We start from the raw sequence: 15959 nt of genomic DNA on the forward strand, positions 1-15959 counted from the left end.
AAAAACATACTCAGATGTTGATGCTTCAGATGCAGATAGCTGTAAAACGAGAAGACCCTTTAATAAACGGGTGCTCAAAATACACAAAGATGATCAGGTCCTGCACTGGTGGCCTGTGATGGAGTGTAGTTGAACTACCTGTATGATTAAACACTCCAACCTCTTTTGGTTTGCCACTGCTTTGCTCTCTATGGAGCAATGTAGACTAGATTTATCTCAGCAGGCTGACAGAGCCCTCTGCATGAGCTTATGGCCTCTGTTCATCTAGCTGCTGTAACAGACACAGCTGATATCAGAGTGCAGCTTCTATCACAAAGACGTATTCAGACTGCTCTCCGTAATCTTGTTCTTTGGAGGTGCAAAACAGCCATGAAGCACGCACATCATATTTGTATCGTGGTAGATTTTCATTTAATGTTGAGGGTGAGCTGTTAGCGTTGCTGTGCTGTTTATTTCTGGCATGCTTTAACAGACCCTCTGAGCTCCATGTAGGAAACCAAAGAGAGGTCACAGAGGCCGAGAGGCCTTCAGCAGCTGCTCAGTTTGCTCTAAAAGCACTGAGACAAAGTGTAGCTTACAGCCTCTCTGAGTTCCAGTCATCCTCGCAGGCAGAAAGTTATGACTGACAGCTTGTATGAACTGTTGCAAAGCAGCCTGAGACCTGCTGTCAGTGTGAATAACTGTCAAACACAAGCCTGCAGCTCTGAAAACAACAAGGCCGACTGCACTGCAGGGCCGATCCCTACAAAGGTGCATCAAGTGGACGCAGACACAGAGCATCTTCAGTGATTTCATGCATTTCTCACAGTTCGTTTCTTTCTCACTCACCCTCTTGTGCACATCATCGCTGCTCTCCTCAAACTTCTGCTGGATCTTCTCCTCCAGGAAGTAGATCCTGAGCTTCAGGCTGAAGTTCTCCTTCTTCAGGTCGTTCAGGTGCTGCGAGATAGTGCGGCAACCATGGAAACCAGAGTTAGACATGATGACAGCTGGTTCTTTTGTAGGGGGCCTTGCAGCCCCCCATTCAGCACGGCATAATATGTGAAAAGACAGGGCTGAAGAGACGCCGCTGTCTGACTGAAGAATCAAACTTTCCTGACGATACAGAACGCCGATCAGCTCTCTGCTCGCGCCTGCTGTCACATCAACAGGCAGGAGCAGAATCATAAAGTGGACATGAGCTCCTCTCCCTTTGGATTTGTTTCAGGAGGCTCTGGGATGGCAAACAGGCAGGCGGGAGGGGATTAAGGGGGGTGGGAGGGGGGTGAGGGGCAGGGGGATGTTTCTTTTTTTACCATGAGGAAGTCATGCCAAGAATCTGAGACAGGAGAGTGTGTGTGCGTGCTTGTGTGTGTGTGTGCATGTGTGCGTATGTGTTGATACAGTAACGGGCACAAGTGTTGGCGAAGCCTCATTCACATGTGTGAATGTGCTGGAAAACAGATCAGTAGGCTGCGAGGCACCAGAATAAAATGCATCGTTTGTTTGTGCAAAACAAAGATGTGTTAAATTTGCGTGCTTCATATTCATCATATCAGTGTTTTTATAATGGTTGAAGTTCAGACAACCTGCACACGTATCTGAGATGAGCCATCAGGAGCAGGAGGGGATGGCGTGACAGCAAGGCGACGACCGCCAAGCAGCAGATCACTGTGAATATGATCTTACCTAACACTACCCAAGTGGTGTTTGTTCCTAAACCTCACCAGACCTTCGTAAATTTGTAATGTAGAGAAACATTAAGTTGCAACGTGGTTTGCAGAAGCACACAACAGCATTTATTCTGGCGGGTGGGTTGTGACTGGTGAAGTGTTTCCTGTTGGCCGCAGGACCTCGTAGACACTGACTGTTCAGGCTCTGTGTGCAGCTGTTTGCATCCCGTCTCCCAACAACAGTTGATGTTGGTTTCTTTTAACCAAGACCGTAATTCTTCCCTGACCTTAACCGAGTAGTTTCAGTCGTCTAAACATTACCAAACACTGAGGTGACAGAAAACCAGTGGTACCAGTACCAGTGGAGCTTTCTTAAACAGCTTCTTCATCATCGTGGTTAGCAGAACCCACAGAGAGGTGACCAGTACATGACCTAAAAATACGGAAAGATTGAGGCCTCCAGAGGACAACTGTGGAGTAGATTCCCTTTACTGGCTTCACTGGTGTGACTGGCATGAGAACAGTTAGAAGACAGCCAGTAAACAAAGAGACAGCAGGGTTGGAACAGTACAACTGGTCCTAAAACACCATCACCGCCCTCCTCCACCTTTCTCTGACTGGAACATGTCAAAAGGTTGAGATGGGATGAAGCATCAGCATTCTGAATGAAAAAAATAAAAAATATTGTTGGAGCAAGGAACTGTGGGAGGCCAAAGTCTCAGAGTGAAATATGGGCTTTTAAATGCTGACAAACCATGTTTTTGGTGACTGTTATGTCTAAAAATCTTTCACCTTTAAACTAATTTTGGCACGTTTTAACCGAGACGTCGAGACGTCTTGTCACCTGCAAATAACCAAAACTAAACTTACAAAAACATGAGCTAAAGGAAACAGAAACGAGGGCGAAGATGCTGCATTCAAAGAGTTTTCTCTTTTTCTACGTCAGTTCACTCATTTAAGAACAATCCTGATGAAACAGGGGCTTTCCACCTCACACTGGCAAACTCTGAGCAATCAGGCTGCTCTAAGCTCTCATGTACTGCAGGATCCTTGATTGTAAACACGTCATGAGACTAATCCATTTCTGACCACTGGGAGGCGCTAACGCTCCACCTGAGCTCAGAGGATCCGACATCTCTGCAGAGCTCATGGAGAGCAGCAGCCATGCACAGGCTATTTAAAGAAGCGGCTGCCCTGCGGCTGTCACTGAGGAATGCTGATCACACATGCGGGCCGTCCAGTGTGCCGGCACAGTTTGAGAGCGACGGGCTGCACATTACAACTACGCACGAGCTGAATGCAGGAACACATGTTCTATTCATACGCTGCACATACATGCACAGAAGGGCTGTACTCAGATACAAGAGAAAACCTATCCAGAGCCTGAATGTGACAGACTCTGCATCCTTTACAGACTTAAAAATATCTCACAAATCCAGGCTGGACTAAGACCTCAACGGGCCCCTAATCTCAAAGGGCCCTGACACACTTTGCTGCAGCTAATGTGTGTTTTCCCTGTCCGTTATGTTTAAGTGCAGCACTGATGTTTATCAGCATGTAACACTGATTATAGAATTATGACAGCAGATCTGTGTAAAATAACCACACATCTGTTTCTCGTTGGTCTCACATCCGTCAATAAAGCGGTGACGGCTGCCATTTTCCTCACTTCTAATTTGGTGTAAATTCAACTCGCGCCAAGACAGTTTTATTTAGAACCAAATCCCAACAGCAGTTATCTCAGGCCACTTTTCTGCTCTTCAGATATTATTTACACAAACCCAACAATTCCCACCGTGAGCGAGCACGACGGCGGCGAGGAAAAACTCCCTTTTAACACACGGAGACCTCGAGCACAAAAATTACAGCATTTTCAAAAAAACGAACAGATAAATTATGGGAACAACTAAAGAAATGAAAAGTGTGGATTTGGATCTGATGAAGCCTGAAGCCTGCATTTAAATCCTTCCTTTGAACTCAAAGAACTGCTGTTGGAATAAATACTAAACACTCGACCCAAGATTAACCGACAGAATATAAAATGACTGTACACATAATTCTTCAACTTAAATATCTGGAGTTAGTGTTGATTTGCTCTCTAATCGTTTATCACATATTTTGTTTGACGCGTCGACCAATGAGAAGAGAAGCTGTTGGCAAAGCAACTGAATTTAATTTTTTTTTTTTTTTTTATTCACTCTAGTAATCCCAAATTGGGAAATTAGTCTCTGCATTTCACCCATCGCTGATTTACTGAAACACACAGTGAGACACACAGGAGCAGTAGGCTGCCGCATCAGGCGCCCGGGGAGCATACAACCGAACTGGCGACCCTCCGGTCACAAGCCGCTTCTCCAGCCTCTAGGCCACGGCTGCCTGAACGAGAAACTTGAGAACTAACAACATTAAGTTTGTTACTTTCTTTAGTTAAGGCCTGCTAATAATTAGGATTTTAATTATAGATAAATATTTCAGTTGTTTTTTAAATTATTGATTCATTGTTTGAATCTATAAAATATCAGAAAGTAGTGAAAAATATCCCAAGAGCCTTCAAATGTCCTGTTCTGTGTGACCAACAGGTCAAAAGACAATTTCCAAAGACATAAAATATGCTCTCCGGGCGCTTGAATGCAGCCCACTGCTCCTGTGTGTTTCACTGCATGTTGGATGTGTGTGTTTCGGTAAATCAGTGAAGGGTTAAATGCAGAGACTAATTTCCCGGTTTGGGATTATTAAAATAAATTTAAAAAAAAACAACAAAAAACAAAAAACAGAGGAAACGAGCAAATCACACAACTGAGAGGCTGGAATCTAAGAAAACCTGACAAATTTGTTTTAGAAATGATTTTAACAAGTAATCAGTCATTAAAATGGATGACAATTTTGTGTCAATCAACAAGTTGATTAATCGATTGTGTTGAGACATTAATCGTAAAACTGAAGTTCCTCAGTGCCTGAAACCTTCCGTGCATTTTAAAAACACAGTTTGTCCAAATCTACGTGGACCTAAACTCCTTCCAGGACCTCCAGGATGAAGCCGAACGACAGCCGAGAGCACACACAGCTGCAGCGTTTGGCTGTCCACATACTTTTGGCCACAGGTCTAACCTCCAGAAACACTCACGCAGTCTTCAGGGATGACGGAGCAACACTGGCCGACTACCGAACACATTAGCCAGGACTATTTGTCAATAACCAGCAATCAAGTGACGAGAATGAGGCAGAAATATATTGCTGATGACAACATTTTATAACAATCGCAATTTGACAGAATTTGAAAACACAAAACCACAATAATTCTTCCAGAAATCAAACCAGATGAGAATCCTGTGCTGTCATCTGCTTTGGGACACATGTTGTACGAGGTGATCAATGACCGAATCCGACACACACACACACACACACACACACGGCTGAAAGCTTTTTGGCCAAACCGATCGAGGGAATTAGTCACAAGTGCATCACCTCCACTGAAAACTGAACAGCAATCTGGAGTGGATGAGAGTTGGAGGAGAGAGGCTGACCGCAGCAGCTCATCCAGAGGTCACACAGAGAGACGACTGAATTTATTACAACACAGCGTGCCCGTGAAATGAAATCATCCTAATTCTGCAGGACTTTTCCAGCATCAGAGCATAATCCAATACTAGAGAAGGAAAAAAAGGAGCATTAGGACATTTTTCCAGGCTCATGCTGGTCGAGCTTCTACCCCGCTGCGTCCTGTTATTGGGGAACAAACTTGGACCCCGTTATTAGAATCAGAAGGATTAAGATCTGTAATATCTGGGTACAACGATGGCTCCACATCACATGTTTCCACAGTCCCGTTCCCCATCCCTGTTCCTGTTCCACTGACAGCTGTTTTGTCGCCATGGCAGCACAGCAGGAGGCAACCGTAACAGTCGACTTAAAGCTCCTCCCACCGCTACATCTTCATGTTGAGAAAGGTTTAAAAACCGCTGCAGGAACAGGGGTGTAATTGGGAGTTTGGATGTGTGTGTGTGCGTGCGTGCTTTGGATTGGCAGAGCGCTGGGAGTTTTCCCCCTTTACCGGTAACAGGAGCTGCTCGATGCCAGCTCGCTCGACATTTTCCAGCCCTGCTCTCTGGCAGTGCCAAACCCCTAATGCAGTTCTGCAGGGGGAATGTCTGATTGTGTTTATTGTGCTGCCACGGTCCACGGTAGACACGGTGGTTAAAAATTATCATTTGTAAACCTAATTACATCGTCAGGAGAGCCACTAAAAATATCCCCAGGAGCTAATTACAATCATGGACAGATAGAGGGGAGACGGAGCGTCGAGAACCAGATAAAACCTGCTCTCTGGGTGGAAGCTGCAGCCACTTTATTATATTCTTCATCAGATCATTTTAATTTATAGAGTGCCTGAACAGTGTGGCATTATGGAAGGGAGAATGATGTGAAACGATCGAGACCAATCTCATGTCTGGAGCTGGAGTTAGGATGGATTAGCCTAGCTTAGCATGAAGACTACAAGAGGGAGTAAACAGCTAGCCTGGCACAAAAATATACCTACCAACACCTCTGCAGCTCACTCGTTAACATGTTTGATCTTGTTTTTTTAATCTATAAAAGAACAGAAATAAAAAAATGATGATTTTAAGGTAAGTTATGTGCTGTAGCATCAAGCCTGCAGAGACTAAAGCCAGATCTTGTGCTCAGTGTGTGTCAGGACCACCAGGTACCTGATGAAGGTCTGCAGCAAAGACAGAAGAGCAGGTGAATTTGAGCTGGGTGGTGGGACCAGAGGGAAGATGCTAGCTTGAAAATCTGCTCCACCTTGGTCACCAGCTGGTCTCTACCTGTGTCTTTAGAGCTTTTCCTCTTCAAACAGCTTCCTGCCGCAGCCAAAAAGGTGAAAAAAGTGAACCAAGCGATGGCCACAGCTTGATGGAAATGTTTGGCGACGACTGATGCAATCCAACCAAAGCGAGGATTCACTTGCATCAGCTGAACATTGAGAGAAAGTTGCTCGCCAACTGCAAATACAGCACAGATCACTTTACTGCGATGATGATTGATAATTAATATGGAACAGCATTAAATCACTAAGACGGCGAGCTACTGCAGACTTCAGAGGTCACACTGCTGTGAGCCACATTAGCTCTGACCACACACCCTGAATTTGTATAATTGAGGTTCACTGCAAAGGTTCATAATAAAATTACACTCAATCCCTGCAACAGATTACCCTACACTTCACCCTTAAAATAGATTAACGAGGGAGGGGGGGCCACGTGCTGCGGTTCCCACACCGTTAACAAAACTGAGCTAAATACATCAAGCAACTTTTAACAAGTGCGTAAAATAACCCAATTTATTTTTCTGAGACGGAACTATATTTATTTTCATTTTATTTTCCAGTGAATAATCATTTTTCCTCACACCACACGGCTCATAATGAGCTACAAAACAGCTGGGCTGACGTTCAGAGAAAGCACAGCTCAGAGTTTGAGGATGATTTATTTATTAGGAAAATTTATCAAGCAGAAAATTTAAAGGCTGGCCGTCTTCAAAGGAGCGTCTGCTGACGGGCGAGAGGACTCGACTGAAGCCGAGCAAAACACGAAGTGACGTCATGAGCGACCGCGAGTATCAGTCTGGACTGTCAGCAAGAACCAACCGGACAGAATGTCAAATAAACTTCATGCAAAGTTACAGCTGGATGCACAAATCATGCAGAACATAAATACGAACATACATGAGAACAAAGCGTGGCGCTAAAAAAGCAACGAACAGATCTCCTCATCAAACTGAATTAGTGAATCGTGACTTCACATCGGTGTCGCAAGCGATACAGAACTTTCCAGAGCAAGAAAAGCTGCACTGAAGGAACAGTCTGCACCAAAATCTGTTTTAAATATCAAACATTTACCCCCTTTAGGCCTGAAACTCGACTCTGAAGCACAGTCAGCTGCTTAAATCTGCTGCCGCGGACCAACATAAACAAGCACAGTTGCAAACAATGAACAGCAAGACATCGTAGTGGCAAACTCTGACTGCGTGCTCAGCAATAATTTGGTGAAGATATTAATGTTTTGAACCTCACTGATGCACAGTGGAGAGGTTAAGATGAAGTCTTCATGGATTTCTGTTCTTTGGGGTCAAAAAGCTGCAGCTGCAATGAGCTAGCATTGTCCTTGCTGATGTCTGTATACAAGATTATTAATTTTATCTTGAGGGAAAAGAAACAAGATAAAAATCTTAAATTTTCGATTAAAGAAAAGAAATCGAAAAATCCCGTCTGTAGGTCACACATTTTACGTCTACTGGTAACCTCACGATACAACCATCATCAAAGCGTCTGATAAAGCGATCAGTCAAAAAACAGTTACAGCTGCAAGACCGACGACGTCCAAGTCGTCCCCCGCAGGATGCTCGGTTCAAACCGCCAAATAAATCAGAGCTAATAAGCAGTTTTCATGAGTAAATAAGTCTGATGGGAATTACATGAATTTCAAAAAGAGGAGATCTCCATGTGTCACAACAGCTCGAGCTGGAAGACGTTACAGGGGGTCGAGGATCTGACGAACACTTCATCGGCCTCCTCTCACTTTCCCTCGCTCTTCGGTTTTGATGAAATCACTCCCAGATGTGGTGGCAGCAGCTGCGTGTGAGTGAAGGATGGTGCGGTGTGAAGGTGGTGGCAGCGGAGGGTGGACTGGTGGGGAGTCTTTAGCTCAGTGCCAGCCTCCCATCAGGGTTTTCTGGGATGGAACTGCACAGAGTGGAGGGTTTCGGCTTGTCTGACGGCTTTTCCAGCACGTTTGCCAACTTTAATGCGGCGAAAGACGCCGACAAGACAAACAAACAAAAAAAAACTGTGTGGCCTGAGCGTCCAACAAATCAACACATTAAGTTTAAGTGCATTTACAAACACCAAGGCCGCTTTTCCATCCTTCTGAAAGGGCTCTGCAATCCCAAGTGTCCATCCCATAATGTGCATAGCGAGGACTGAAGTGCCGTGCATAAAGACGAGGTCAAGGCGGGTGCGCTGCACGCAGCCTGCGGCGGTGGTATGAGCGGGGAACGGCAGGTCACATGGCTGAGAAAACCCTGGCCGGCCTCCGTGTTTAGCTGCGGCCTCCCTGCGTTTCCATGGCTATTTACTCTGAGCGCCATTGTTTTGCTTTAATGATGCCAAGAGAACAAGAGGCATGAAGCAAAACAGGATCTGAATCTCTTTAACAGCACACAGAAACACACTGAGTCCAGACGTTCAGATAGCGAGCGCGGCCGCGGAGCGAGGCCCGAGCGGGAAGCTCTCCTCCGCAGCGGGGACGAGCGAAGGCCGGAGCCAACGCGACTTTATAACACAGGATCAAAAGCGCCGTTCATTTGTACGAAACCGAAGCCCGCCGGCAAATCATCCCGGCTGACGCGGAGTTCTGAATGAAATCACATTACAGGCTGTTTGGGAGGAAGCAGACGACATAAATAAGAAGCGAACCCTGTTTTAGCTCGATACGGCTCTGAACTCACCGAGAGCTTTCAGGATGCACGTCAGTGCTCTCTGCTGCTTTATAGCAGCCAAATGTCTCATTTTGTTGTTATGTGATCTGAGGAAACCAGAACATTTCCTGCACAGCCAATGAAGTCACAGTACCTGAGGCTAAAAAACACCTCTGACCACCCGTCACACTCTTCATCTCCTGTTTGTCTGCCTCGCTCATGCCCATACTGTGCAGGTCACACTCCTGCACACACCTCCTTCACATCCATCCATCCTCTACGTCCAACACATCCCTGGACTGAGCTGTTCATCGTCAGAGTTCAGTAACTGTTTGAAATGTTTCGACCTCAGGATCCGTTTGGTGCCTCTTTGTTCCTGATGCCAGTAAAAAATAATATTTGTTTAAAAGCTTTACTTTGATCGATATAAACACATTTTTGTAAGCCTGATAACTCGGCTGAATTTCAACCAGCAGAGACTGATGCATCCTTCCCAACATGTGGCATCATATTGAACATTTAGTCAAAGGAATATTTTGATTGAAGAGTTTTTAGGTCAGCTGACAGCCTGCGTCGGTCTCATCCACACTACTCGTCGATTCTGGATCCATTCTTGTGTTCCTGTTTTTCTCTGACACTCAAAGCTTTGGCTTGGTTTTTTTCTCCAGCCTCCAAAACAATCAATGCCACCTTTGTGTGCTTCACAGTTTTCAAATCTCAGTACTCACTGAAAGTCACTGAAATCAGACTCGGAGACAAATAAGAAATATGACGAGGCCTCGGTTGGGCCAGTTTTCTATTCCTGACTGAACAGTCACGGGCTGAAAGGTTTCAGCTACCATAAAGTGTGTGTGGAGCTCAGAGTCTATTTCAACTTCAACCACAACTGATGTCATGCACTTTGTAGGGAGCACGGAGTCATAAATACAGTGTCTGATCCAGGGCAGCCTGGGTCATTCTACCCTGCTGCCTGACTGAAAGGCCTTCTGGGCCTAATCAACAAGAGGGCCCATCCATCGCTACAAAGACGGTATTTTACCCAGAGCACCTTAACTAGATACACAAGGTCACTCTCTGCCAGGTGGAACCAAAGCTGGACAGGTCCAGTTTTACTGGGCGGGTGGCTTTAAGGCCTGGAAATGACTCAAGGTCTGCAGGAGCGCGTTCATTGGATGAGAATCAGATGTTCCTGCGCCGCTTCCCCTCCTGACCCGGGCTGTCTGGGATACCTGACCCCCAGAAGTGAGTGCAGGCCGTGACGGATGTCCCGCAGCCTGGAGCTTAGGCTGATGATGCAGCGTGATACTCCCAGAGAGGGAGGGAGGAGAGAGGGGAGCAGGCCGGCACTCGGGCAGCTCCTGGGGCTAAAACACAGCTGCTGCTGCAGCCAATCACAAGTCCGACCGGACCGCCAATGAGGAAACCTCGTCAATGCAGCCCGGTCCCCAGAATAAAGTGTCGGCATATCAGCATTTCTACAACAGGGGTGTGTGCATGACCATTCCTGTGCCTGCAGACATGCTGACGTCTCACCCCTCTGTGCACTGTGTATGTATCTGAGTATTAATCACGCTGCGTTCTGCCAGGACGAAGGTGAGAGGCAGAAAAATCTGAAATCTGAGCCAACAAGCGGCTTTTTCTGGATGCAGATCTGACACCCAACACCCTTTTACAGCACTGCCTCCATCTCTCCTTCATTCAGAGGTGTGAGCGCTGCGAGCCAGCCAGACAGGAAATGACCTCACCCAGGGACTGAGGGGATGGGGGCTCAACACAAAGATAAAAGCAGAGCGAGGAGGGGGTTCCAGCTGGGGGCCAGTGTGTGCATATCTGTGTGTCAGTCCATTTGATAATCATTTAAGTCATCAATCTTTCTCCACTGTGACGATTTACTGCTTTTCTTCGGCCTTTGGACACTTTCTTCGGACAAAAGAAGCAATTTCAGAAACAGCTTTGGCTCGAATGAGCATTTTTTATGTTATTTTATGGGCAAAACTTATATCGTCCATCATTTAAATGACTATTCGAGGCAGCCCTAACAAGTTTTATGTGAATTTCTACAAAGCTGGCAGGACAAAGTGACTCTTTAAGGACACTACAGAGGTCACAAAAAAGAAATATTGATTTTAGTAAACTGTGTGAACAGATTCTCTGTGTGCACATATTTGCCCCCGTAACCAGATCAAACCAACAAGCAGCTCCGAAATCATCTGCAGAGTAAAACGTGTCGCTTCATGTACCTGAAAACAGATTCTACACATGCACAACGAGTTTACACTGTAGCATCAGTAAATCATGAATTTCACTGCTGCTTCCCAGATTATATGTCATTAATGAGATAATAAACGAGGTGATCTGCTGTGACTGTGCAGCAACGGCATGTTGATGGTGGATGACAGCAATAAAAGTCAAAGCGGCTGAGAATAAACAGAAGATAAAAGTGGGGGGGGAGAAGAGAACATGCATGTTTTTAAGTGCATAGTGTATGTACAACATACTGTCTGTACGGACCAATCAGAATATCACTTTCAGAACAAAGAGGGTGACATCATGTAGTAACCTCTCTCTCTTGACGACCACATCGTTTATCTCAGAGTGGTCTGATTGAGTTTTCTCATCCTGGGTCCATCCTGACCCCCCCAACCCCACCCCACCTCTCCCTCTGTGTGATTCATACAGTCCGTCAGCTGTCAGACGGGAAGTCCAGAGGGAAGAGGTTCAAGGAGAGTGAACGAAATCAAGCGAGAAGGAGGCAGAATTCACTACATGGCCAAAAGTATGTGGACATCCATTTTTCATTGACACAGCAGCCCAACGTTGACTCTTTAACGAACAAACTCGACAAGTAAGACAACAACATGTGCGTCGTAATTCCTAACATGTTTGACTTGCCTCATTTTCATCTCTGATCCAACATGACAGCACAACACGAACGCCCAGATATCCTGACGAGCTTTGGCTCATATATGTCGGTGCTCCTCCGCCTCCACCCTGGAAACCTCTCCCTTCATTTGTCTCTATCTCACAGACACGCTTCACTGTGAGCCAGATGATGCAAACACAAGCCACCCACACACACCTCTTCACATCACAGCTCGGATTCGGCAGGATCGGTAACCTCATAACTGAGTCTAAATACACGCATGGCTTCATACAGGACGGAAAGAAATTCCTTGTCAGCGACTAAAAACATGTGTAAGCGGCTCTAAGACGAACTGAGGCGACATCGAGTTTAAACCTCCACTAATTCACATGTTTTATTACCAACAGATCGCTTGACTAGTTGGAGCTGAAAGGTTTGCTTACAGCGACGAGCCCGCAGAGAGAAACACAGGTGTCGTCCGGATAATGTACAGCTCTGCAGGTTTATGTTATGGCTGTTAAATTCAACTTTGTTTCTCAGTAATCGTCCATTATGTTTGATGGATGGTTCTAAACACGACACTACCCATGAGCCTCAGCTGGCAGTAAAAATCAGGTGAATCAGGACTGTGGAAAATTTGTTATTTGGCCCAAACTGATCCTGAGTCAGAAAGGAAACTGATATAAATATAAATAGATTGTTGTTTTTATCTGATTTCTATTAAGTGCAGTCTGTGGAAGTATTTTTTAGCTGTGAGATTGGATGTTTATCACTGAAATGCATCTTGGGAGTTGTAGTTGACTCCTGCCCTGCTGTTTTTTCATCCACAGGCTTCACCTCTGACACCTGTCCATCAAAAAAACAAGCTAGAACCGCTTCTTCATCCGTGTGATAAACATGTTCTGACGGAGCGAGCGCATCCGAACACGCCTCTGCGCTGTCTGCAGCTTTCGGCCTGAGCGTTTGGCCGCTTGACGGCAACAAATTGTTTGTTCTCCAGAACTGGCAGAAAGGTTGCGTCCATCAAATGTCAAACATCTTTCCGGCGCTGCATGTGCTGGCTGACTGTTGGACTGTTGTGTTGGAAAGATCTGATTTCTGCAGATCTGACAGGAAACCATCCTGCTAAGCTAATCTCCCACAAACCTCTCGCTCGGCGGCGGTGCCAGAGCTAATCAGGAGACGTCAACACACGCGTACACACTCGGTAATGAGCACATGCAGAAACACTGCACGGGGAAACGCACATTCTCTCCCGCGCAAGCCGAAAACGATGATTATGACAATTCATTCATTTCAGATTAACGCCTACACTCGACCTCAGGGGACGACGCGAGAACCAGAGCGAGTCTAAGCACAGAGTCACTACCAAAGCATCTCCTGAGCAGAAACTAATACCTGTTCCCAAGCCTCTGCTCTGTACACACGCAGGCAGCACGGGCAAGGCCACGCAAATGCTTTCCATCCGTTTGTGTAAGCAATGATAAACACGTTACATCTAATCATAAAAGCGTGGATTTCATGTTCGGGTCAGGGCAGAGCCACTGCAGCCAGAATGCCCAGCTTTCCCATGGAAGATCTCAGAGGGAGAGCAGGCCTGCGTCTCATTTCTGTGTGTTTATGGCAGATCTAAATTATGGTATCAGGTTCGCCTAAAACCGAACCAACTGCCAACTGTCATGGCCGACCCTCCCATACAGGCCACTTTCGTCTCTGGGAAGTAGTGTAACACAATCTATCCCCGAAATTCTGGCTCTCCGCATGGATTCATTTTTGCCGTACGGGGAGAGAGAGCAGACAGGTCTGAAAAAACAAACACAGACCTTCAGAACAAAGTTAGCGGTTCTCTTTTTTTACTCTTTCCCCAAATAGAAAGCAGAGGAAATGCTGCCGGCAGAGCCACGTTTTGTGAATGAAGCCCAGCTGACAATCAGAGCAGGACTTGCGATGTAAAGGCCTCATGATGTGTGTGTGCAGCCTTCTGAAGCCAGCACACACACATGCACGCATGCACGTATGCACAGACTGACACACAGGACCGTGGCTGCAATGGCGAGTGACACAGCGCCATGTTTCTGGAATACTTGTGTATTCGCAATGCATAAGTTTTCCAAAAGATGGCGCTGTTACAGAGGAAAGTCAGGTGACAAAGAGCTTTGAAAGGCTTCGCTCTGCATGTAGGTCAAATTAGAAAGATCTGCCGAATCCTTTCTCAGTCCTTTAAAATAAAGGAGGCTGAGAAAAACCAGGCAGGAAGCAGAAAACAGCTGAAACACGGTGGAAGAAAATATTTTAAAAATCAATAAAGTGATAAAAAAATGTGGCGCTTCCCTCAGAGCAATCATGAAAATGTTGTATATTAGCTGAATCACTCATTAATAATAATAAGTGAATACGTCTGCGGTCGTGTCTGCACAGGCCGGAGCTGATGAAGGTTAACGATCATGTTGACGATCAAACATCACTGCTAATTTTAATTTATTATCTATTTCTTATCGGGCCGTGCAGCAAAATGTGTGTTCATTACACAACAAGTTTATGTACGCTGACATGAATTAACTCCATCCCTGCTGCTCACAAAAGGCTAATATTCAACATCATGGACATCGCTCATATTCTGAGTGCAAACTATGAAATATCTGCTCCGTCCAATCACATCGTGCAGCGGTGATGTCACGCGGCGACGCCTGGAGGATCTGAACCGACAAACAGCCGACCTCAAACTAAACAGACTTGTTTTTAACAAAGCACAGAACCAACATTTGCGCTACAGAAAAAGAACAAATTCCTGCTTGTCAGAAGTGTGAAGTCAGCAGTTTATTCCACAAAAGGACCGAGCAAAAAAAAGATTCACAGCAGAAAGTTTGTGGCTCGTTTTGGTTTCAACCGTGGCAGCGAACGATGGTCGACCGCTGGTCACCGATGTCTTCTGATTACTTTCAGGCTGCTTTGTCTCATTCAGAGTTGTGCTGGTGTTCCTGCCGCATGTGGCAGCAGAGGAAACACAACACACACTTTTCCTGTGCAGAAACGTGGGAGTGCGTGGACTCGTGCGGTTGCTTGTGATTGGTACAAACATTTCAGGTGTTTTCTTGTATTCCGTCAACCATAATGTCTTTAAACTATCGGAGGTCGCGCAGACAGGCAGCTCTGATGGAGTCCACGGCTGCACATGTTCGTTATGTGCTGAGTATGGATCCACTGTTGGCCTGTAATTACAAAAACACATGGCTGGTAATTAGCTGCTGGACTATTTTCCCCTTATTCCTGAAGAATTTAAGTTTCTGAGGTTTGAGGCTTTCATCCAAAAGAATCTCTGTACGCACACGCACACACACACACACACACACACACACACACACACACACCAATCCAGTCTTACACCAAATATACTTAACAGATCCCCTGATCCACTGAGGACAGCCTGTCAGTGTGACGGTTTGCCTCGTCCATGCATTAAAGTACAAGCGTGTATGAAGGTGTAGTACCAGCAGGGGGCGTTATGCGACGTTCAGGCTTTGAGTCCCATGTGAAACCAATGCTGATTGTTTTAAGGAAGCCGTTATTTAAAGCGAAACCATGATCTATGTCCTGAACCTAACCAAACTGTAACCACCTGGTGAAATGTTTCTCAGAAAGCTTTATTTTGAAAGGGTACCTGGAAGTTGCGTATTTATTATCGCTACCTTGACAGTGGAATGAGACGGTGTTAAACCTGACACAGACCCAGTGGACCAGCATCGACTGTACAGACGTGAGCAGAGATGGACTCACATGCTCCACAGGCTACGTGCCGGCCTGCAGTATATGTACATGAAGCACAGTGTGTGTACAGTTGCACATGCATGCATGGGCATGTGTGTGTGTGCATGTACTGTATACACTGGACGCGTGCCCTCCTTTTTGTTGTCTGTGGATGGAAATCAAAGGGACAGAGAGCGGAGCCCGAGGGCCCGGCTGCACTGAACCAT

General features: G+C 45.9%; 1 protein-coding gene across 2 annotated transcripts in view; it reads right to left on the bottom strand.

The window, feature by feature from the left end:
- The window catches only part of LOC121605009 (phosphodiesterase 4D interacting protein), an 80136-nt gene that overhangs the window by 41715 nt on the left and 22462 nt on the right, over positions 1 to 15959 (bottom strand). For both annotated transcript variants that reach the window (XM_041934721.1, XM_041934722.1), the window contains exon 4: positions 829 to 939. In XM_041934721.1, coding sequence (XP_041790655.1) covers positions 829 to 939 — 111 coding nt within the window. The remainder of the gene's footprint in view (positions 1 to 828; positions 940 to 15959) is intronic.

Source organism: Chelmon rostratus, chromosome 4 (genome assembly GCF_017976325.1).
Source record: "Chelmon rostratus isolate fCheRos1 chromosome 4, fCheRos1.pri, whole genome shotgun sequence".
NCBI lineage: Eukaryota > Metazoa > Chordata > Actinopteri > Chaetodontiformes > Chaetodontidae > Chelmon > Chelmon rostratus.